At 31.8% G+C, this 26,018-nt stretch overlaps 1 protein-coding gene across 22 annotated transcripts in view; it reads right to left on the bottom strand.

The window, feature by feature from the left end:
- The window catches only part of LOC145261142 (neogenin-like), a 396,586-nt gene that overhangs the window by 155,496 nt on the left and 215,072 nt on the right, over positions 1-26,018 (bottom strand). For all 22 annotated transcript variants that reach the window (XM_080119417.1, XM_080119423.1, XM_080119424.1 and 19 more), the window contains 8 exons: positions 22,782-22,924; positions 18,057-18,394; positions 14,725-14,869; positions 13,475-13,585; positions 12,943-13,140; positions 11,227-11,322; positions 8,977-9,291; positions 3,845-3,952 (listed from right to left, as the gene is read on the bottom strand). In XM_080119417.1, coding sequence (XP_079975543.1) covers positions 3,845-3,952; positions 8,977-9,291; positions 11,227-11,322; positions 12,943-13,140; positions 13,475-13,585; positions 14,725-14,869; positions 18,057-18,394; positions 22,782-22,924 — 1,454 coding nt within the window. The remainder of the gene's footprint in view (positions 1-3,844; positions 3,953-8,976; positions 9,292-11,226; positions 11,323-12,942; positions 13,141-13,474; positions 13,586-14,724; positions 14,870-18,056; positions 18,395-22,781; positions 22,925-26,018) is intronic.

Raw genomic sequence — 26,018 nt, 5'->3', positions numbered from 1 at the left:
AAACAAAATGCATTAAACACTATGTACTTATGTGCCATGTAAAAATTAGTCAAAATTTTTTTTAAAATTAAGAAAAATATAGAACAATATAGGGTCGATAAGATGGTAAATACAATGTTTTATTGTGTAAAAAAGAAAAAAAAAATTAAAGACATCTTTTTTTTGTAAACAATATTTGAAGTTTGTTTTTCTTTCTATGAATGTGGAGATTCATTTGTTGATAAAATTTGACACTTTATTTTAAAAAAAATGTTCCGATTTTGTTAAATATCAATAAACAGTTGTCATCTTTTGATAGATACGAATTTTACATTTTACAAGGTTTTGTCGAAACACTTGTGTTTTAGTACCTAACTAATAAATACACACATGCATATATATATATATATATATATATATATATATATATATATATATAGTTTTAGTTTCAATCCTCGGTTCAGGAGAGGTGCTAGTCTAGCCACACTGATGAGCTGTGATACAACAAAATAGTACTGTATGTGGATGACTACATATATCTTAAGCCCCCCCCCCCCCGTCTTTGGGTAGAGCACTGTTATAAATAATCTTGCCCGCTACTTAATCGGCTGTAAATGTAAGGCTCGCTGTTTGTTTGTAAACAAAGACAAGCGGCTTGAGCACTATAAAAATTGTGGATGAATGTTTGTTTGAAATGGACATTTGTTGAGGTCATTTGCAGGTGCCACTCCCTTGGGTTGATGGGTAGAACTGCCAACTATAACAGTACTGTCCGTGGATGACTACAAATATATATATATATATATATTAATATATATATATATATATATATATATATATATATATAATAAGTGGTGCCTGATGTATATAATTCCCACACACATGTGTGTGTATATATATATATATATATATATATATATATATACATATATATATATACACACACATATATATGTACACATATGTGTGGGAATTACATACATGCACATATATATGTGTGGGAATTATATACATCAGACATCACTTATTTTATTTGCATTCGACAAATAATTCCACAAAATGGACCTATCAACTAGCTACCTCATTTGTGCGATTTAACTCCATGAAAATATTTTCTTTAGGGATATGTAAAGTCCCATGTCTATGCTGATAAACCAGACACAAGAGACCACCTGGAAGACAACATTTGACCTGTTATTGATGAAATACAGACTAATTTAATGCTTGTGAAAATTGGATCTCCATGTTATGTCAAATATACACATATTCGAAATTGTATTTAAATTATAAATCCCAAAAATTAATCTTTGGAACATATCACATATTTGTATAAGAAAAATATTTTTCTGTAATTTATTTTAAAATTCCCTGCCTCTAAAAAAGAACATTTTATGTATATATATATATATATATATATATATATATATATATATATATATATATATATATATATATATATATATATATATACTGTGTGTGCAAAACCAAGACTTCAAGACAAGGTGTTGATGGCAACAAAAAGTGTATTTCATTTTATGTTACGATTGTTTCAATGTCCAGTTCGACAATTTCAAGCATTATATCGTTTGAAAATTTTCGAAAACCAGCATTTCTTCAGACTTTATGAATAAGCACACTTTTGGCAATTGCATTGAAACAATTGTAACGTAAAATGAAATACACTTTTTGTTGCCATCAACACCTTGTCTTGAAGTCTTGATTTTGCACACACAGTATATTAATGCTCAATTATGAAATGTGATAATTTTGTAGCTTAATCCTTAAGTCCACCATTTTTGGCTTAAAACCTATTGGTATATGAAAATTTACTGAATTACACGAACTCAGTATATTACATATAAGTCTATATATATATATATATATATATATATATATATATATATATATATATATATAAGTGAACGTGTTTGTGTGTCTGTCTGTGTGTATGTACATTTCCCTACACAATAAATGTCAATTTTCAGTTTACAAACTTGAAATTTGATATACAGATTTGGGAAAATCTTTGTGATCGGTTTGTGGCCAGAAATTTGGCTGTTAAGGGGTCAAAGTTCAACAGTTTGACCTTTGAGAACTCTACCGAACTCCTTCGACAATTTGGGGTCTAAACACTTGAAATTTTAGATGTAGGTTCCTTGGACATGGATCTAACTTAATAACTTGATTTGAGCCCAAAACAATAAATGTTAAGGGGGTCATAATAGGGGTCAAAGTTAAAAAAAATTGACTGCTTTTTTTTTTTTTTTGCTCAACATACACCCCCAAACACCCGGGCAACGCCGGGCTGAAATGCTAGTATATATATATATATATATATATATATATAGTAAGTTATAAAATATATATGACACTTAAGCTACACAGAATTTTCTGCATTTCATCCACACTAGGAGTCATCAGGCTTATGTGAAGAGCTGTATATATATATATGAGGTGCCTTCAATAAGTTTCTAGACTTTTTTCTTATGGGCACTTTTATTGATAGTACACACATGAAATTCTTGTCTCCTTTGAAGTAATCTCCTTTGGCTGCAATGCACTTGTACCGTTCCAACAACTTCTGGAAGACCCCATGGAAGTCCTCTTGTGTGAGCATGTCACAGACCCTCGTCACATCCATCTTCCATCTGAGTTCGTAATGAAATTGGGAACATAATTCTCCTCTCTCCAATTAACCATTTTCAAAGTATATCTTTGGTTTGGATCCCTTGGTCTTACTGGATTCCAGGGTCTGGTGGAGTATCCAGCTTTGTGCTATTACTTGAATAAAGTGCATCATTCCCCGTAAAAGTTAATGCAGGTTAGCCATGGTGAGGAGATCTTTTTTGGAGCTTCGAATACTATGTGATTTTGAATATTTGGTCAAGGTTTACTTCTAGAAAAAATTATCCTTATGCCAGGTTGTTCTGACAAACCCCTGTACAGAGAGACTTTAGACACTCGAGGATAGTGTCTAGTAGGCATTCAAGTATACATATGTATATATGTATGTGACTATAAGGGTTTGTATTACTGTACACATAGATTCGAAAAAGTTGTCAAAAAACAAATATATAACAAATAAATGTTATCAAAGGCAAGATAAGTTACTTTTCTGCCAAACTGGATATATTTCTTGTGTTTTTATACAATGTAACATGTTTATTCAGCTGGAAAAACATACAATGTTTACCGATGTATTGGAAAATTTAAGATGGCGCCTCACTCCCTCTTTAACACGGTAAGTTTGGGAAAAGGTGTTATAAATAAAAAACTAGACAAAATACTATTAAAAACCCGCCGAATATATGTTAACCTATGTCACAGTAACATATATTGAGCGAGTTTTTAGCAGTATTTTATCCAGTTTTTTATTTATAACACCTTTTCCCAAACTTACCGTGTTAAAGAGAGAATCAGATGCCATATTGAATTTTCCAATAAATCGGTAAACACTGTATAGTTTTCGAGCTGAATAAACATGTTACATTGAATAAAAACACAAAAAATATATCCAGTTTGGTAGAAAAGTAACTTATCTTGCCTTTGATAACATTTATTTGTTATATATTTGTTTTTTGATAACTTTTTCGAATCTATGTGAACAGTAATACAAACCCGACTATAATGATTAAATTGATTAGTGTATAAGATGATAAATTTAAATTTTGGGTAGAAAGTCACAAACTCACTTGGTTAGCATATAATTATATTTCATAAAACTCTAAAACAGTTACTTAAAATAATCAAAGATTATTCAGCTGACTATGAATTCTGATAATTTTTTTTTAATGTGTTAGTGTCCACAGTGAAGTGATCTGTTAATTTTTAGGACATGCTAACAACCTGAAAAAAGAAGAGTTACCTGTGAGTTGACCATTAGGCCTTTGTGGTGGTTGCCAACTAAGGGTAACAGACAAAGGATTGCTGTCCACAGTAGCAGGAGTGAGATCTCGTGGTACACCACCAGGTGCTGATAAAGAGAAAAGAATGCGATCAAAATGAGAAGAGTGACAAAATCCTTGCAGAAAAACAAGAAGAGTAATTCCCGGGTAGGAGTGAAAATGCTTTACAAGGTGGTTCACAATGTTTTGTTTTTATGGCATATCAACCACTTCAAGTTGTTTAATGTTGGATCCAATCATTTTGGAAGAAGTTACGGGATCAAATAGCTTTGAGGTAATCGACTAAAAGAACACATTTTGTTTTAACACCAATATTTTTTTTTATAAAATTTTTATTGCTGAAAGATTTTTATAGCAAAAAGATTGATGATGCACAAGATAGACAACACAAAGTCTGCAGCAAACTGACAGATAAAAAATTTGCATTATACTTAAGTACTAGCAGGCCCTGTGGAAATTCTACAGCGGACTCTTTCATATGTAATATATTGGTATTGGCATTCTGTGGATGTTCAACATAAATGGAGACGTCTATTGTAGCTCTTTTGTTAAAACTGCAAAAGTAATTATCTAAGCTAGCAGGGATGCCTGATGTAGTCGATCGTAAAATATGATATTTTAATTTATGCAGATTTCGTATATATTATATTATAGAGTCAATTTTCTATTGATTCTTATATATTATAAAGTTGTGATTTAAAAAATAAAAAAATATATCAATATGAAAACCAAAACAAAAACTTATGAAGAATATATATATATATATATATATATATATATATATATATAAATAACTTGAGTTCCTTCAGCTATAATTGAAACCAAAACCAAAACTTATGAAGAATTCTTGGTAAAATTATTTATTATAAGAAATGGAAGGTCATAACAATTAAAAGACAGTCACTCAGAAGTAAAAAGATGTAAGTATGACACACAAAATAACACACACGCATTAATATATGGATTTTTTGCATGAAATAATAACAAAAAATATTGTTTCATTGTTTTAAAACTGTTTTTAGTATTATAAAAAGTATATTACTTTATGAAATATTTATTGATTTCTTTTGTGTTTTTGTAGAAAAATAAAATAATTTTTATCTGACTTTGATCTGTTTGCTGCAAACTTCAAGTTGCCTGTTCTTCTGATTCACCAAAAGATCTAATATTAAAAAATTGTTTTCTTAATACAATCCAATATATTTTTTTTAAATAACTTTTTTTTTAAATAGTGTGACACTATCTCTGCCCAACATCCTCAACATGAGGAGGAGAGGGTGTTTTGTAACTATTCTGTACTTTCACCTAACAATTTAATAAAAAAAAGATATTGTGAAACTTGAAAATACTATTTAAAAAACAGCACGGTAATATTAGTGCATAAGGACCAAATTTTTTATATTTATTTGAGTTCTTGTGTAGAATTCCTCATATATTAAAAAAACAAAAACAAAAATGAATAAAAATATGTATGACAAATCTACCCATACTTATACGAGAATATCCTATTCCAAAATAATTCAAATTTAACAAGTAGTTTTATTTTTAAAACCAGAAAATCATTTTTCATGAGTAGGGCTGTGACAACAGCATATTCTTTTCATTCTTGTGATTCTCAAGTATATATCTGACACAGTAAGACACTGTCAATCAATTGAGAACCACATCAGTCTATATAAAAGCATATAAGATATTAACAGATATATACTCAAGAGTCAAAACAATGAAAAGAATATGCTGTTGTCACGGCCCTATTTTAAAAAATTAAAAAAAATTTTTTTTTTTATTACATTTTCACCCCAAACAATGCACATTGCCACTTTGGTGTAGGGGGCTACTATCAGGGGAAACAACTACTGGGGTACTATGCAGGGATTTGGGCAGCAAGATGTTGGTTCACGTTGCACTTGAACTTCTGCATGTCAGTACAGTTGGGGAAGCAGTGAGCTGGAATGGAATTCCAAAGTCTAGCGGTTCTGGGGAAGAAACTACCGGAGTAGAAAGATCTTTTACATCTAGGGATCTCTACAGTGTGGGGGTGGGATTTTGCAGCTTGTCGGGTCTGTCGAGGGTGTTCACGTCGTGGGGGCACAAGTGCTTGCAGTTCATCAGAGCATTCACCATTAAAATACTTGTAGAACAGGCAGAGGGATGCAACGTTTCGTCGATGGGACAGAGGCTGAAGCTTAGATGCCAGTTTAGGGCCTATCAGATTTGCGACTCTCTTTTGAACCCTGTCAAGAGCGAGAGACTAGTAGCCGATGCACCAGCCCAAATATGACAGCAATACTCCATACATGGGCGAATGGTTGCCTTATAGAGGTACAGGATACTTTCAGGTGTTAGTAGTTTTCTAGCACGGTAGAGAGAGCCCACCTTCCTTGCAGCAGCCCTGGCAATGCCCTCGATGTAATTGTTCCAGCTCATGTTTCCTGTGAACGTTAGGCCAAGGAGCTTGAAAGACGTACTCTCAGATAAAGAGTCGTTGGCCATTGCTATAGGTGGTAGAGAAGGTTTCTTGTAATTATTGAATGAAACCAGTTTAGTCTTGGCGGCATTGAACGTGACCATCCATTTTTGTCCCCATTCCACTACTGATTGGAGGTCATCCTCTAGTGTTTCTGCCATTACTTTAGATATATGTTCATTTGTTTTCCTGTCGTGCCTGCTATAGAGTGTGGTGTCATCAGCATATATACCCATCTCAGAGGCAATTTTGTCGGGGAGGTCATTTATGAATATCAGGAACAGTAGAGGTCCAAGGATAGATCCCTGGGGCACTCCCGCATTTATATCATATTGTTTAGATTTATGAGTAACAGAAGACCGGCTGTTTTGCCTGCCATTTTGAGAAGATTCTAAAAATAAAAACAAAACAAATGGAGATAACTCGATAATTCAGATTTGCAAGATTTATTGTATAATTCTACAAATTTCCATTAATCACTTAAAATGATTTTCTTTATAAAAATAGAACTAATTCATCAATTTAAGTGATTTTTGGAATGTGATAATTTCGTTTTATCATAGGTACGTATACCATACAGATCTTTCTTTTTTTTTTTTTTTACACAGTGATCACCACTTATCAAGGCCCGGAAGCCACTCAGGGATAAGGGTTATTGCAAGTACATTACGTTAGTGTGGAGATTTGATGAAGTGTTTACTTAAGGGGGCGGTTCATTAGGAATTTGTTAATGTTGGACTTGAACACATCCAAGTTGTAGTCCGGTGGGAAACAGGCAGACGGAACAGTGTTCCACAGGCGTGCAGTTCTAAGAAAGAAGCTTTGTTCATGGAATCCACGTTTTGATTTAGGCACAGATATAGAGTGGGGGAAATTTTTCACAGTGGATTCAGCTAGACAGGTGTTTTTCGTGAAAGATTGGCGAAGGGGGACCAGAGATTGGAGTTCAGACGAGCACCTGCCATGGAAATAACGATAAAACAAGGATAGGCTCGCAACGTCTCTTCTGTGGGAGAGAGGTTGCAGGGTAGAGAAAAGGGCATCCCCCACTAAGCCACGAAGTCTATTTTGTAGTCTGTCAAGGCAGGATAGGCTGTTTTTAGCAGCTCCTGCCCAGATATGGCAACAGTATTCCATACTTGGACGTACTTGGCTTTCTTTATTTTCGTTTTTTTTAAATATAGGGGATTTTAAACAAGAATTTTGAACAAGCATCTTCTGATGGATTTGGAACAGGAATTATAAACAAGAATTTTGATGTGTGGGGATTTTGAACAAGCACATTTGTTTGTTTTGTTTGCTTATATACTTTACTTAAATAAAACATTTTATTTAAAATCGCTTTTATAAATCTCTGACTAAATCTGTTTTATTTAATTAAAAATATGCATAAAAATTAAAAATGTCAATAAAAGTATGTAAAGCTTTTATAAATAAAACCGTCTTTTATTTTTAAAAAAATATGCCATACTGTTTGGTTCAGAATTCGACTAAAAAAAGCAACTAAGAAAACTTTTTAAAATGGTGGTTTTAAGACAAAAAATGTGTCTATTTTGTCATTTCTATTTTAGTGCCTTAAATCCATTTTTCATCATTTTAAAAAAAATATCAGATACTAACAGGGGTTTCTAGCGTTGCTCCGTCGTAAAATACACTTAAATATGATATTTTAATTTATGCAGATTTCGTATTTATTATTATAGAATCAATTATTACGTATTATGTTGTACCCAATATACAGTCATGATTTCAAAAGTAAAATACAAACATGATTCAAATGCCATCAGCTAGAACATACTGAAGCATCCATAAACCCTTCGTACTGTTTTTTTTTTGTTTTTACTTGAGAGTCACCACTTATCAAGACCCAAAAGCCACTCAAGGACAAGGGTTAATCAATGTAAGATGGGAGTGTAGTAATCATTAATGGTATAAATTGGATAGGCTTTGATTATTTTTGGGAACAGCTCAACAAGAATTTGTTTACATTGGATTTGAAAGCTACCGTGTTGTATTCAACTGGGAAGCAGGCCAGTGGAACAGTGTTCCACGGGCAGGTAGTTCTGGGAAAGAAGCTTTGTTCATGGAATCAGCGTTTAGATTTAGGCACAGATAGAGAGTAGGGGAAATCAGATATAGTGGTTGTAGCTAGTCGGGTGTTTTTTTTTTTTTGAAAGTTTGGCAAGGGGGAATCATAGATTGGAGTTCAGTCGAATACTTGCCATGAAAATAACGATAGAGTAGAGACAGGCTCGCAACATCTCTTTTGTGGGAAAGAGATTGCAGGGAAGAGAAAAAGGCATCACCTACTAGGTTTCGAAGCCTGTTATGAACTCTATCAAAGCTGAATAGTATATGCCAAGCAATTCCTGCCCAGATGTGGCAACAGTACTCTATTTTAGGGCATACCTGACTCTTATACAGATAAAGGATTGCATTGGCAGTGAGATACTTACTGGAGCAATAGAGTGATCCAACCATTTTCCCAGCCATCTTGGCAACAGATTTGATGTATGTTTATTAGAAAAGAAGAAGTGTCAATTAATTCAATTTTAAATAACCCCCTCCAAAGTTTTCCGTGACATTATTTTGAATCATGTTCTCATGCGATTAAGCTATACTCACCAGCCTCTTGAGTGGTGTTAACCACACTCATACTCCAAGTACTCTTCCTCAAGTTTTTGGTCACCTTCACAGAAAATTCATACTGCGTGTTTGGTTTCAGGTCGTCAATGTGAGCGTTCAGGTCAGTCGAGTTTATGTATTTGAACTTCCGGTTGTTGTAAACAGGCGCGTAGCGTACTGTGTAATAGCGGTTGTCTGTAATGCGCTGGGCACGACTCAAAGTCGAATCTGTCCATGTTAGAACAATTGTCTCTGAGGAGAGGACAATAGTTTTGAGGCCGACTGGTGGCATCATTGGAGTTGCCAATTCAGTGGCTGGAGAAAGAATACATCATTTGTTAATGATCAGAATTATGAGAAAAAATATAGAATTTCAAGGAAAAATAAATTGAATGCAATATTTTATGTAATTTTCAGTTATAAGAAACTTAATCATTTGGTTCAATCTTTTTTTAAAGGGCATAGCAATTTATTTAAAGCATTTCTGGTAATAAGTATATCGATATTTAAGAAAGCGGTTTGTAATGCAAAAAAAAAACAAAAACAGAATACTGAAAGAAAAGATGAAAAACAAAAGTAAAGAATATGCAATAATTTTCTTCAAAAAGTTATATAAATACGAAAAGTAAATAGATATTTAAAATATGAGATGGTGGAAAATATTTCATCGTAAGCAGCCATCTTGGGGCATTTCTCTTCTTTATTAAACAGAGAGGATGTTTTGTTTTATTTACTTTGAAAAAGGGAAGTTTTATCCTAAAATATCAAAATATTTTCCAACATTCCCAATTTATTTATAATAAGTGAAAGACTTACTAATATATGTATCTCACGAGATGAAAACGAAAAAAAAAAAATAACAGAACAGTAAAAAAAAAAACAAAAAAAACAAACAAACAATAGGAGATAATATATGCAATAATTTTCTTCAAAAACTTATTTGAAACATTTTATCCAAAAATAAAAACGTCCCAAGATAAGTGTCATATTTGGATGCCAGGTTCGCAAATAAGATTAGATTCAGCAGAAATTTGATATTAAATTATTTTATTTATTCATTAATTTTTGTCTTATTTTGTTTTTATTATTGCTTTGTAGGGTGATATATTTTTTAATTAATATTACTTATTTTATTTTAATTTTGTTTTATTATTTATTTATATTTAAAAAATAGTTAACAGTGAATTATCTTTTTAAATTAATTTATAAAGGCTCAGTATTAATTCTTATGATCATATAAATTGCAATCTCAACATTGTATTTGATTTTAAGTTTTAAAAACATAAAATTGATTAAATAATTATTATTTATTTTTACTTAAGTATTTGAATAAATTGTTAAAGCAAACAGATTTGAAAAAAATTCACTTTTTAAAATGGAAAAAATTCTGTAAAGATTTTAATTTTTTGAAACAGCCCCCCCCCCCAAAAAAAACTAGTATTACTTTTTATTTAAAGTAAGATAAAAAAATAGAAAAAAAATAGCAGATCTTTACAACATTAAGTCTGTTTCTCTGTCCTCCACATTTTCTTATCAAGTTTTATTTTCCTTCTACAGATCAATGGTCGCAACTGGTGATCTCTGAAACATGTCTAAGAATTGCAGTTTTGTGTAGAACCGATTGCATGATGCCATCTTAAACAACTCAGCAAAGATAAAATTAACTATGCTGGATCTAGAGTCAGAGTCGTTTTTATAAGGATGAAAATCAAACTAGGGGAGGATTGTAGAGCAAGTTATTATTGGTAAGAATGGTGGAATTAATCACAATGAGAAAGTCTTACAGAGTGAGAGTCTCACAGAGTCATTCATATTGTGAGAGAGTCTCACACAAAGTCGTTCATATTGTGAGAGAGTCTCAGAGTCATTCATATCGTGAGAGTCTCACAGAGTCGTTTATATTGTCATACTGTTGGTGATAGAGTTGCAAAGTTAATGGCATTAGAAGAGGGTTGTAAAATCTGCTGTATCAGAAGTTGCTCGTGGAATAGATTGCATGGGAAGAGGATCATGAACTGAGTGATATTGGGTGGGGGGAGGGTCATAGTATCTGCTATATTTGGTGAGAGTTTTGTACATACATATTTAAAATAAAGAGTTGTGTTGGGGGAAAACTCAAGGAATTCCCCACCCCTGCAAAAAAAAAAAAAAAAAAAGAAAAAAAAAAAAGAAAAGAAAAAAGAAAAGGAAAAGAAAAAAGAAAAGGAAAAGAAAAAAGAAAAGGAAAAGAAAGCAAGAAATAAACTTTACCTGATTCTTCACTTGTTTTTGCAATTGCATAAATTGGTTGTCCTTGGCCCATATTATTAAAAGCTTTTACTTTAATAATATACTGGGAAGAAGGTTCTAGAAAGAAAAAAAAATGAAAAGGAGATTGATTTTATGCCTTTTTTTTTTTTTTCCGATCATTCAGACTACTGTTTTCACCTTGAATGTTATTCTCATGACATTTCGACTGACATAACCTCTGAACATCTTTAGGCAGATCTTGTCAAACTTGGTAATCTTTATGTTGAACTGAAGAATTTGTATAGAATTTAAAACACGACCCTTTATCTAATACATGGAGTAGTTTGCTTTCATTCCATCAACCATGACAGAATAGAAGTCTTAAGTAATTTATAATTGGATTCTTAATATTGTCCATATTGCAGATTGAAACTTCAATTCCCAGGTGACTGTCACTTAGCACTTTTATCCATTGTGCAATGGGTCTTCTGACATTAAACAATATTATGATAATGTAAACAGTAGTTTTTTGCTATAGTAAACTACACAAGGTGTTGTATTTGAGGCCACACAAGGTATTGCATTTGAGGCTAAATAAGGGGTGGTATTTTAGGCTAAACAAGGTGTGGTATGTGAGGCTAAACAAAGTGTGGTATTTGAGGCTACACAAGGTGTTTTGTATTTGAGGCCACATAAGGTATTATATTTGAGGCTGAATAAGGTATTATATTTGGGGCTGAATAAGGTGTGGTAGTTTAGGCTACACAAGGTATGGTATTGAAGGCTACACAAGGTGTTGCATTTGAGGCTACACAAGGCGTTGCATTTGAAGCTACACAAGGCGTTGCATTTTAGGTTACATAAAGTGCTGTATTTGAGGTTACATAAGGTGCTGTATTTGAGGATACACAAGACATTGCATTTGAGACTACACCAGGCGTTGTATTTGAGGCTACACAAGATGTTGCATTTGAGGCTACACAAGGCGTTGCATTTGAGGCTACACAAGGCGTTGCATTTGAGGCTACACAAGGCGTTGTATCTGAGGCTACACAAGGCGTTGTATTTGAGGCCACACAAGGTGTGGTATTTGATGCTACACAAGGTACAGTATTTGAGGCAACTATTACTGTTACATACTTATAGATGAAAAAGACAATTTAATAAAAAAAAAACACAAACATATTTTGTATTGATATTAAAGTTATGATCATATGAAATTTGACTAAGTGCATCCAGCAGTAAACTTCTACCTCCAAAATAATTCATATAAAATAGAAGGATGTAGTGATCGTTCTTGTGATATATAAATTTCAAATTTTACATAAATTTCAACTTTTTAGTAAGAAAACTATACTTTAATCAGAAGGAACTTTTTCTTGGTATACACCAGCATGAGATCTGCTAAACAGAAAACGAAATGACATAATTATTTAGCCTAATCGAAAATTCATAGTCATGTGTTCAAGCCACGGCACAACAATTCATTACTAAAATCACATATATACATAAGCGATCTATATATCAAAAGATGAGGTGCTTCCACAATTATTCATTGAGATATTATGAAAAGTTGAAAAAAATCCTTGAATTAAAAAAAAAATAATAACTAAATTAACAAATTTACTAATAAATTAATTGATAAATTGCCATTTTTCACAGCAATATGCAAATTAGTTAACTTTTTTTACTAGAAACATAAACTATATAAAACAAATAGAATGCCTCTATACTTACGAAGGTCTTTAATCGTATACATTCGTTGTTGAGAATCCAAATTTACTTGGAGAACATCAGGAATGCCTCGGCCATACGTAAGTATGTAACCACGTACAAGGATTTTACTTTCCTCGGATGGAGGGGACCAGCGGACCACAATTGAGCTTGCTTCTGCTTGTGTTCGGATTCGGGATGGCTTGCCAGGTACTTGAGTTTCTTTGAAGAAGAAAGTAAAGAACGCAAATATGAATATATGCGATATAAAAATTAATTTCTGGAAAGGTGTTTTATGCTTAAATCGCCTACTTGCTTCCAAGAAATAGTCAGACATAAGAGGCTTCATCACACAAGCTCAACAGCAAGTGCATCATTTTCAACAACATTTCCACTTTGATTTATATTTTTAGAGTAAATAACATAAAATAAAATCTGCATTTATTTGTTGAAGTGCAGGGGGCCACCAGTTAGGGTCACCATCAAAGGTTGAGAAACACTTCTCTACACAATAATCTAATAATAAAAGTAATGTTTTACTTTCAAAAATTCTTACCATCCAAATCATCTTTGTACGTCTCTGCAGTTTCCCATTCAGTCGAAGGTCCAGTCCCTGCACGGGTTAAAGCGGCAATCCTCACAGAATATTCCGTTCCTTTCTCCAAACCTAAGAAAAAAAAAAATGTTTTTTTTAATTGGTAAATTTTTCAACTAAAATCAAGAATATTGACATTTGTAATTTCTTTCTATCATTATATTGAAATTCAAACATATTTTGAGATAATTTCAGTGAATTTTGCAAAACCGGAATTCTACAAGAAAACACGATCACTATGTGTTGAGAAAAAAGTAAATACATGGACACTGAATAAAATTTTATTTTCTTAAATAAAAAAAAACACTTGATCAAATTACGTGATTTTTGGAACCTTTCATCTCCGTGACTGATACGTATATCATGCAGACTTTTTATATTTTCTTTACTTTTAATTGCCGCAATGAGTGCTAACCTGAACAAGCACCAAATAACCAATAATGATGGAAAAATGGTGGGATCCTTCTATCAATCTAGTAGATATCTCATTGCTGATGCAATTCTCTACCGATATAAGAGCCAGGTACCTCCAAGGACGGAGTACAGCTCCCACATATGGGCAGGAGCTGCTAGAAAGACCTTATCCTGCCTTGACAGAGTTTAAAATAGACTTTGTAGCCTAGTAGGGGATGGCCTTTTCTTTTCGCTGCAACCTCTTTCTCACAGAAGAGACGTTGGAGCCTGTCTCTGTTTTATTGTTATTTTCATGGCAAGTGCTCATCTGATCTCCAACTTTCACGAGAAACACTCCTCTAGCAGAAAACACTATCAATAATTTCTCCGACTGTTTATCTGTGCCTAAACCTAAACGTAGATTCCATGAACAAAGCTTCTTTCTTAGAGCTGCACACCTGTGGAACTCTCTTCCGTTTGCTTGCTTTCGAACTGACTACAATAGGGTCGTCTTCAAGTCCAATGTAAACAAGTTCATGAGCTGTTCCCCTTAAGTAATCCAATTTATCAAATTTCCATTAATGATTACTACAATATTGTCCCATTGACTACTGTATACTCTTTGACTGTTATCCTCAAGTGGTCTTTGGGTGAGTTCTCTGTATAAAAAAAAAAAAAAAAAACCATGTCAGGGGACATAACTCATATTCTCACAAAAACTGATTATGTCTGCATTGTTTTCAATGAAAAAAAAAATTCTCTGATGAAGAAAAAAAATCTCCAATGAAAAAAAAAAAAAAAAAAGAAAGTAATTTTACCTGTCAAAGCAAAGAATTTGCGGTTGCCAGCTGTCGGTGCTGTGTCTCCTCGGCGATGACCCTTCTTTTTGTAGCGGATTTTGTAACCAACGATGATACCATTCTGTTCGTCAATAGGTGGTGGCTCCCAGCGCACAATAATGCTCTGAAACGTTGACAAAAGTAAATTAGAGAACACATCTAAAATATAAAGTTATCGTGTGGAATTTTTAATTTACACCCAAATAGCATTTAAAATGACCAAAGTTTGCTTCTGACTAGCCAATTTTTGATTTTGCTATTATTGTAGCATGTTATAAGCAACATAATAATATACTTGACTATAAATTTATACATTAACTAGCATGGATACCCAACGTTGCCAGGTCGATATGAAGTTCGGTTTCGCTACACTTGCTATACTAAGAATATTGAGCAGTTTTTCATTATATGTCAACTCTATCGTTACCCCAACAAAAATTTCAAAAATAAAAGAACGAATGAAAACACAAAAATGTAAACCCCCCCCCTACCCCCACCGAAAAAAGAAGTATGTGACAAACTCTCCACCAGATATTTCGGCCAAAGGGATACGAAGAGAAGCTATTTTCCGGATATTGAGCACCTTTTTAAGACTATATTCCAGTTTAAGCGAATTTCTTTTATGCTACCTCAGTCTAGAAAGATTTGTTATTATGGTTTGTTGCAACAAAAACAAACTGTAAATAATTCAGTTTCAAAAATACCAAAATAGAATTTGTGTTAAACGAATGTTTATGTTATAAAAATGATGAGTTATGACTTATTGCGTTATTAAAAGAAAAAAAAAAATAACAGTTATGATGTCAAAAAAATTTGAAGAAAAAAAAAACGTAAATGAAAGTTTTTTTTGTTTTTGTTTTAAATAAAGAATTGTAGTTGAATTGAATTGTTTATTTTAAAATAAAAATTCACTGGACCACAACATTAATAACGAAATCACGGAAATTATTTTATTTAAACTAATTCCAAAAATAGTGTTTGAAAGTTTTTAGTTTAAATATCCGCCGAAAAAGAAAACAAAGAACAATGTTCGCGGCCAAGGGAGATAACTAAAGCCGATTCATAAAAAATCTAATTTAAATAATAAACTTGAATAGAACACTTAAAATAATTCTCTCACTTTAAACAATAACTACTACACCGCTGTTTAATAAAGTCGATTTTCCTTAATATAATATACAAATGAGGTCACCTCTTTAATCTTATATTTTGCAATAATCATAGTATATACAGGAATTAATAATAGGATATACTAATGGGTTTTTGTATATATTAATCAACTTGTGAACAAACAAACAAATATACAGGAATACGAATTTATATAGATAAGTGGACCAATATGATTTTTTGGTTGGTTGGTTGTTTTACGGCATATCAACCCTTTTCGGGTTATTTAATACCGAATCTAAGATTTTGAAGAAAAATTTTTTTAATAGAATATATTTGTTGTTTTCACGTCGGTTTCTATTTAACCCATAGTTGGGACCCTAACAGGTACTACCACTCCGGGTCAGAGTGGACCTGGGAGCAATGGTAATTAAAGGGTGGCTCCACACTCCCCAAAGCCCACAAGCTGGGGCCTCACCACTGGATATAGTTTAAGGTCATATCCAGGACCCCCATTAAGGGACTTTTACCCTCTGCAGGGGGGCAGTCGGTGTATTCTAATGCCCCACCGACAGGGCCAGGACCAATATGAACAAGTTTATTTAATAAATGTGTAATATTTATTTCTTAAAAGTAAATAAATATTTTTTTACAGAAAAGTATCATTATTACACCAAACTACTTATAATAATGCAAATACTACTACTACAACTACTACTACTACTACTAATAATAATAATAATAATTCGTCTGAAAATATAAATTTTTCAGTTAAAATGTGTTGGAAGATGTTTCGTCGAGGATGTCAAATCATCTATCACCTTCTAGAAAACAGGGGAAGCAAGGCAACAATGAAATGTCTCGAAAAATATGCCAGGATGCCGTTTATTCATAATGTTTTGTTTGAGTGTTTTGTTTTATGGCGTCTCAAACTTTTCCGGGTAATTTCATGTTGAATTCAATAATTTTGTAAAAAATTTTTTTTCTCTTCAAACATTTATTCATTGTGTTTTGTTTTACGGCATATCAACCCTTTTCAGGTTATTTAATGTTGAATCCAGTGATTTTGGAAAAAGTTTTATGCTTCAAATTCTTTATATCTTCAAATATTTATTCAGGGTGTTTGGTTTGGTTTGGTTGTTTTATAGAGGAAAATTGTTATTTTTGTTTTTAACTTTGCAGAACATGATTAAGTTTTGCAAAGAGAGAGAAAAAAAGAACTATAACATCAATGTTTGGTGCATTTTAGGTCAGGAAGCCAGTACCTTCAGATAGTCTGATCAGGTAAGAGTAGACAATGATTGCGCATGTGTAATGGATGACAGGACGTCATTCTTTAATGAAACAAATCATTTAATTGTCCTTCCTCCATTATGAATTGCTTGGAGTTTTAGTTTTTAAAGCAAAACTAACAATTTCAGTTTTAAGAGGGAACTTTCATAATAGGGAAAAGAAAGGCAAGATAAAACAGAAAGTTTATAGAAAACATTAGTGTTGGGACAGTTAATCGATACTGGAAAAATCAGAACATTTTGTGATATTATAATTGGAAAAATTTGAGCATTTTTTTCTGGTGGCAAAAACGATTCCTTTGGGTTTTATTTTATAAACGTAATTTTCTATGTTTGGTACCAATGTTAAAATGATGAATATTTAATGATTTCAAATAACCAGTAAAACTAAAATCTATAGACAGCCCCCCCCCCCTATGTATTTTTACATTTGCGAAAACATATACACATGAACATATGGTTCTAATGGTAATTTGAAAAATATAAACAACTTTATAACTACATATTTAGAAATTTAAAAATGAATCGGAATCGAGAATATAGAACATAATTGGTACTTGTATTGGAATCAGAAAAAAATGTTGAAATCGTCAGATCACTAGAAAACATAGGAAAAGAGAAACACGATAAATAGAGAGAGAGAGAAGAAAAGATAAAATCTGGCCAAATAGCGACGAAAAATGGAAGTAAGGCTCTAGTTTTTTTTTTTTGTAAGAAATCAGCTTTTTCTTATCGTGATTTAAACAGAAATATGCCTTTTCTGGATAAACAAAAAAGCCGAATTCCACTAAAATGCGAAGAACTGGTATCCCTGAATTATGTCATAATAGATTGAGGAATAAGACATAAAAATATTGCCAAACATTTTCAATGTAGAAGTAAAAATCTGTGCAGAAAGAAAGGAAATCTTACAGTTGAACTGGTCGTCTCCAATGTGAAATTGCTTGGCGGTGCCGATGGTGGTGCAGACAGAGTACGCGACACAAATTCCTCTGTACTCAAGCCAGCTCCGTTTTCATTGTGAGCTTCCACCCGGAAGCTGTATTCTCGAAATTGCTTCAACCCTTTCAAAGTGTACGTCAAACTGTCTACTTTGATATCTGCTTCCTTATTGGCTCCGACTTCGTAATAAATCAGTTTGTAAAACTTTATCTGACCGTTTGGTTCCTTCGGAGCTTCATATTTTACCATAATGGAAGTTGATGAATGAGCAATGGCCTGAGCATTTTGGGGTGGACTGGGAACACGGACTGAAATCAAATTGAGAGTTAAAAGAATAGGCATATTATATACAAATATATACATACACATATATAAACACACACACACACATATAGCCCCCCCCCCGGGTCGAGCACTGTCGTAAATGTATTTCACCCACTGCTAAGTTTAGCGATTAAGCGAAGCTCGCTGTCATTTTGTCTAGAGCATTGATAAGCGTTGGGCAGATGTTTATTTAATAGAGATTTGATGAATCATTTACGAGTATTGATTCTTAGTCTAATGTAGAGCTGCCGACTGTCAACATGATGCTTATAGGTTCGATCCTTGGCTGGGGAAATGTGCTAGTCTAGCCATACTGATGAGTTGTGATACAACGAAACAGTACTGTATGTGGATGACTATATATATATATATATATATATATATATATATATATATATAATTGCAGATTTTGGGATTTTACCGTCATTGGATACTTTATCCTTCACCAGACTATCCATTCACGTGAAATCACTTTTTTCTTCACCATATTCCCTCTGCTTCCCTTTTTGTTATCAAGTAAGATCTTTGACTTACTTGTAGTTTCATCAAATACTTTTGCAAGCAAAATCCGATCCTGCATTTTGCTAAATCCTACCCTCTGATGAGAAGGAAAGTATTTCTTTGAAACTCCGCGGATTAAGGGCTATCCACTTATTTAGTGTCTCCTTTTCAAATTAAATATGTTTTTAACTTTTTTTCAAAGTGTTTTTTAACATGTTTTTTTAACTACTTGCTCTTATATATATAATAATTTAATGAGAACCATGAAAATGAAGGACAGAGAGGTGAGTTTCGCAGCTTGTAAATCACAAATGGTGTGTGCTTTTATATACGTATTACATTTGTATTTTTGTGTCTGAAGATCAGCCATTTTTGAATATCTTTTAATGAGATACAGTTGAAGCTTGTGCGAATATTTATGAAACAATTGGAACACTAAAGAAATACATTGTATAATAAAACACTTGTTGTGGTTGGTTTGGTTTGGTTGTTTTTGTTTTACGGCATATCAACCCTTTTCAGGTTATTTAATGCTGAATCCAGTGATTTTGAAGAAAACTTTTTTAATAGAATATATTTGTTGTTTCCATGTAGGTTTCTATTTAACCCATAGTTGGGACCAGCCTTTGAGACTTTACATGACTGAAAATTTCTTGGGGACGACTAAAAGTCGTAAATCACTTGCCCGCCAGTCGATAATATTTCTTTGAATAAAGAAACAAGAAAAACTTATTTATTTTATGACCCTCAAATATGCGGTGACTAAGAATGACCTATGCCTCATCATTTGTGAATTCTTTCATCTCTAGCTGTGAGACCATTGGAATATCATATTGAAAAAATTTACACATTCGGTGTGAGATCTCTGATTTTGAAATTCATTTGTAAAAAAAATTCTTCAACGCTACAACTACATACACTTCATGCTTACAAAAGTAAAGATGAACATTTGAAAGAGGAAAAAAAACGCATCGTTCCATCAAGCACGCACTGAAAATTAAATTATACAACAAGTAATCATATTTTTCTCAATTATATAAATTCAGATATTTGCATGCTCTTCTTGCGCAAATTTCAAAAAATCATCGATACCCAATTTTAAAAATAATATTCTAAATTTTAGAATGTTGTTCTGAGGTGAATTCTTTGTTTTAATAGAAACAAAAGAGACCAATTTCTGCTCTATATCAAAGTTTTGTTTCCATAAATTACAAAGAAAAATTGACTGTTTAAATTTTAAAAAGATATTAAACCATGCCGATTTTCTAAGAAATCTAGTTAATTTCAGCTAAATGGTATTTTTTTTTTGAATATCAGAGATTTCGGGCCACGGAGATCTCGTACCAGGAGATTTCAGTCCACAATCATGAATACCCGGAGATTTCGTAACACTTTTTTTTCAACACCCACGGTTTAGGCTAGATATTTTAATTTTTGTATGAAATTTTATGACATAATTTGGGTATCGGAAGAATAGTTTGTTGATATTTTTATTAAGAATAAAAAAGAAAAATATAATTGAATTGTTATAAAATTATTTACTATTATTGACTTAAACAAAGACATAAAGTCGGACGAGTAAATTTTCCCTCACACTTGACCGGCGGTCGAGTGATTTTTTTTTCAAATCTCAAAGGCTGGTTGGGACCCTAACAGGCACTACCACTCCGGGTCAGAGTGGACCTGGTAGCAATGGTAATTAAAGGGTGGCTCCACACTCCCCAAAGCCCGCAAGCTGGGGCTCCACCACTGGATATAGTTTAAGGTCATATCCAGAACCATCATGTTCTGATATATAATTGCATTGGTTATTGTGGAATTATAAAATATATGCTTGATTATTAATATTGATAATCGTTGAACTTAGTAAATGGGTCAATTAAAGCTCTATTTCCTTTTCGGTTTTATTGAGCTTTTACATCTGGTTGAGATTACTTTACTTGTAAATATTAACTCTTTAATATTTATAATATATTTTAAGTTTACCATTCTGATTACCTTGGTAAACTTATTGTAATTTTTATTTATATATATATATATATATATATATATATATATATATATATATATATGACTACGTCATTTAATCACATAAATTAATATACAAAAGTATAGATTTATATGTAAACTTTAAGTATTTACCTCAACAGTGCTCAATACGTAGGTAGAGCTAGGTAGTAGGTTATAAAATATATATGGCAATTAAGCTACATAAGCCTGATGAATCCTAGCGTGGATGAAACCCGGAATATTCTGTGTTGCTTAATCACCATATATATTTTATAACTTAATACTATATATATATATATATATATATATATATATATATATATATATATATATACATACACACACACATATATGGAGAGATGAAAAGCCAAGTTAACTGTTCATCCACATTTCATCTTTATTACAAAACTTCCTCAGGATGATTAAATTGAAAAAAATAAAATACCAGTACAATATTTAAAAATTGTTGTGAAAAGGATGTCTCTGTTCGATTTCAAAATGAAAAGAGTCGTTGGCATTTCAAAATGTGTATAGCGTTTGAAATGCCAATGACTTTTTCCAGAAATAGAACAAAGATGCCCTTTTCATAACAAGTATGCGTTCAAATATTGTACATGCATTTTCTTTTCTTTAATCATCCTTAGGAAGTTTTGAAATAAAGATGAAACGTTGATAAACTTATAACATGGTTTATTCCTTTTTCATCTCTCCATCTCGTTGGAATATTATTTCCTTTATTCGTATCACACACACACACACAATATATATATATATATATATATATATATATATATATATATATATATATATATTATTTTTTTATTTACAGAAAGTTAAAATAAGATAAGTTATTGGTAACGTCGGTTTCAAACCTGATGATAGGGGACCGTTTTAGATACCCATATCAAGCTCTCTCCAGCCGATACACATCTGTTTTATCTTTCTTTAATTTTGAAAAAGTTTTATAAGATATAGCTCCCCCCCAAATATATATATAATTGTAAAGAAATATATTTTATATTAGAACCTATGAAGGTAATAGAAAGCTCAACAATTAAAAAACAAGAAAAAATAAAAACTGAATAAATTTTAATATTTATTAATCCATATATATTAAAAATAACAATATTTTATTTATAATATTTATTTACAATATATATAAATCCATCAAATAATCAAACAAGGAATTAAAGAATAAAACAACGAGGAAAAAAGTGAGAGAGGGGGACATTGTAATAATATGAATTAAATTTATACAGGTCAGATTTAATTACTCTTAATATGGATAAAACTATTGCAAGAAAATAGAACAATAAGACGTTCTTATCTAAAATTCCCCTCCATATTAAAAAACAAAAATAACGAAAAATCTAATGATGTATGTACCCATGATGAAACAAAACAATCATATTTCAAAAATAACGTAAATTGATCAAGTAGTTTTATTTTTAAATAAGAAAATCAAATTTTATGAGTATCCAAGCAATGAACTGAGCGTTCGCCATTTTGAAAAAAATATCTAAAATGAGATATAACTCAACAATAATTCATACTTACAAGATTTATGTTGTAATGCCTCTGAATTTTCATTAATCGCTCAAAAATTGTTTTCTTATTTAAAAATAAAATTACTTTACCAATTTACGTGATTTTTGGAATGTCATATTTTTCGTTTTGTCACAAGTATGTACATCATACAGATTTAAATTTTTATTTTTTAATATAGGCAGATTCTGGAAAAAACTTATATTTTCTTATATATATGTAAACGTTTTCTTAAAATATGCTAACACACGTGTGCACATAGTTTCCAAAATCTTAAATTCTCAATTATTGTACGGAAACTTATGCCTGACATACCTTCCTGTTTTGATGTCACCAAAAGGGTAGCAGCTTTTCCTGGTCCGAATTTGTTGTAAGCGAGCACTCGAAACTCATAGACTGTGTTTGGTTTCAGTAGTTGAATACTGGCTTCTGTAGTTGTCGTATTCATCACACGCTCTCTAGATTACAAAACAAATAAAAAAAAAAAATTAAGAGCATAAAAAAAGAGGCAGATAGTTAGTTCAGCGATAGTTGAGGAGAGTTCAAATCTTGCTTGAAGTTCCAATTCGTGTTTTTCCTTTTTTTTAAAAAAAAAAGACTTGTTTTATTAAGTTTTTTTTATATTCAAATATTCATTAATATGTTCAAATATTCATTCACATGTGATTTTGATTATTTAAACTACTGTTCTCATCTTGAGCGTTATTCACGACACATTTTGGTCACAGTAACCTCTGACTTAATTTATTTATTGCGGACTATTATCCTCATCTTTCTTAGTTGTTGTTTCACAACGTTTTGGTCAACTATTTCTCTGACCTTTGTCAGGTGGTAACCGCGACGGGATAGGAACTCCGAATCTCCTAACTGCATTCTCAGCAATTACTGCCATCCATAGTTGTTGTGGTCTCACCACGTTTTGGCCAAGTAAGCCTCTGGCCGGCTTTGGGTAGGATTGAAACTGCTATCTTCAGAAAATGCTCATCTGAAATCGTAGAGATTCAACGTCTCTATCAACTGCGCCACAGGCCCCGAAATTACATATAACCTCCGACTTCTTTTTGAGAGTATTTTGTTGAACTCGGGAATCTGCACAAAATTTTTAATCAAACCTTTTATTTAATCCACAGAGGCAGCATACTCTTGTTCCGTCAGCCATGACCGCATAGAAGTCTTCAATAATTTACAGATGTGTTCTTAATATCACTCACACTGAAGACTGAAACTTCAACCTCCAGAAGAGTGTCAATTGGAACTGGATTTTGGCTAGTACTTTATCTACTATGCCATGGCCGAAATGTTATGTGAATAGCAGTTGAGAACAGTAGTCCAAATAATACAAATTATCAATCCTTATCTCAAAAATTTAAAAATGTGATTTTCATTAATAGTTTGATTGCTTTGTGTTATGACTTATCAAAACGTTTTGTTAATGAATTTTAGTTTTGTTAATTTTTTTTAATGACATATCATAATTTTTTAGGTTAAATAACCTAAAAAATTCGGAACAGTCATTATTATTGGAAGTTTTTATGCTTTAATTTCTTTGTATCTTTAAATATTTACTTATAGTTTCATATATATATATATTTTTTTTTTGAGTCAACTCAACACATTTTGGATCATTTAATGCTGAATACAGTCGCTATTAACTTTCCTTATACAAAGATAGAATTAGACACAAAGTTTTTAATGTGGGAAAAATACAGCTTCTCTAAAAGAAGCATTCTGTATTGCGTCAAAAACAAAGATTGTCTCAGTCTGAAAGGATATCTCTTTCACTAAGAACAGAAAAGATGCAGTGTAATATCAGAATAGAAGCTTTACTTTGATCCAAACTAAAAGGTCATGGTGTCTGCAGAAATACAGTCATTTTGTTTTGAACTGAAAGCCATGTTTCATTTTAGAAGAGTTTCCATATGTATAGCTCATCTGTATAAGTCTTGAATTGTAAAAGTTTGCAGATAGAAGTGCAAGATTTCTGTTTGTGTGGACATGAAAAATTATGTCTGGGAATTCTAAAAATTTCAGTATATTTTATTAAATGATTCCAGTTTCTGATTGGTTGCTAGCAGAGTATGTCTCCATTTGATTGGTCAATTATCTACAGGGTGTCCAAACAGTCACTGAAGAATTTTGAACTTAAATGGATTCTTTATTTTTGATGATATCTTTCTGTATTTTTAACAGTTTGACTAAGACATTAGAAAATTAAGGAAAAAAAAAAAATGCAAAATTCAAACAATCGTTATTTATGAAAAATAATGTCTTTTAAATGTTGCCCATTTTAAGCTTTGCATATTGTGTTGTCTTTCCAAAACATTATCCATGACGGATTGTAGAATCTCTGGATTGCAATTTAACTCCCTTATTTCGTTCCTGATGTTTTCCTTCAATTTTTGCAAGTTTGGAGTTTAACATAGACTCTTTCTTTAAGATATCTTCACAAGAAAAAGCCAGGGCTAGTCAAGTCTGGGGGAACGTGGTGGCCATTTGACATTGCCAACTGAAAATCCAATAGCGAAGCTGAAAATGGGCAACATTTAAAAGACATAATTTTTCATGAATAAAAATTGTTTAAATTTTGCACATTTAAAAAAACCTCAATGTCTAAGTCAGATTGTGTTAAAAACACAGAAAGATACCATAAAAAATAAAGAATCTATTTAAGTTCAAAACCCTTCAGTGACTTTTTGGACACCCTGTATAAATAGAACTTTCCAAATTTTTTAAATCATACTCTACCATAATATAAAACATATTGCAACATTTTATTACAAGATATTATGTGTCAAATGTCTTAGTATGTTCAAATATACATTCATGGTGTCTGATTTGGTTGTTTTGTTTTACGGCATATCAACACTTTTGGGGGTTATTTAATGCTGATTCCAGTAATTTTGTTAAAAGATTTTATACTTCAATTTCTTAACACATAGCTGGAGGGAGGAGAAATGGATGCATACATTTCAAATTGATAATTGTTTTTATGAATAAAGTAATCTTGTCTATAGAAAATTTATTTAATGAGTTCAAGATTTTTTTAACAACTATGACAAATACAGTCATTCAAAAATTAGCATAATATTAAAAAAGACATTCAGTAAATCGTATAAAAAGAAATTTTAAAAAATAAATAAAATGCAATAATAAAGAAGAACAAACGGCACTTATTAAGAATACCCCCTCCCCTATAAAAAAACAAAAACAAAATTCAATAGAAAAAAAAAATATTGTACACCAAAAATAAAAAAGCACATAAATTTGTTGGTTTTATTTTTAATGAAGAAAAACATTTGAAAGCCAATTTCAGTTTTTATAATGCCCCCACTACCTCTTTATGATAAAATCATGAGATTTCTAAAGTCTCAATTTGAAATTATCTCCCTTGTTCCTTTGGGCTGTTTTCAAAATGGCGTTGTTAAATTGTCACACAAGTTTAGCCATAAAATTTGATTTTCTTATGTAAATATGAAACTACTTGATAAATTTATGTGGTTTTTGGTATACAATATTTTCTTTCTGTCACGGGTATATACATCGTACAAATTT

Source organism: Euprymna scolopes, chromosome 37, assembly GCF_053919585.1.
Source record: "Euprymna scolopes isolate OS-2025 chromosome 37, ASM5391958v1, whole genome shotgun sequence".
NCBI lineage: Eukaryota > Metazoa > Mollusca > Cephalopoda > Sepiida > Sepiolidae > Euprymna > Euprymna scolopes.
Note: the sequence above shows the minus strand (reverse complement) of the source record. Positions and strands in the feature narration are given on the sequence as shown.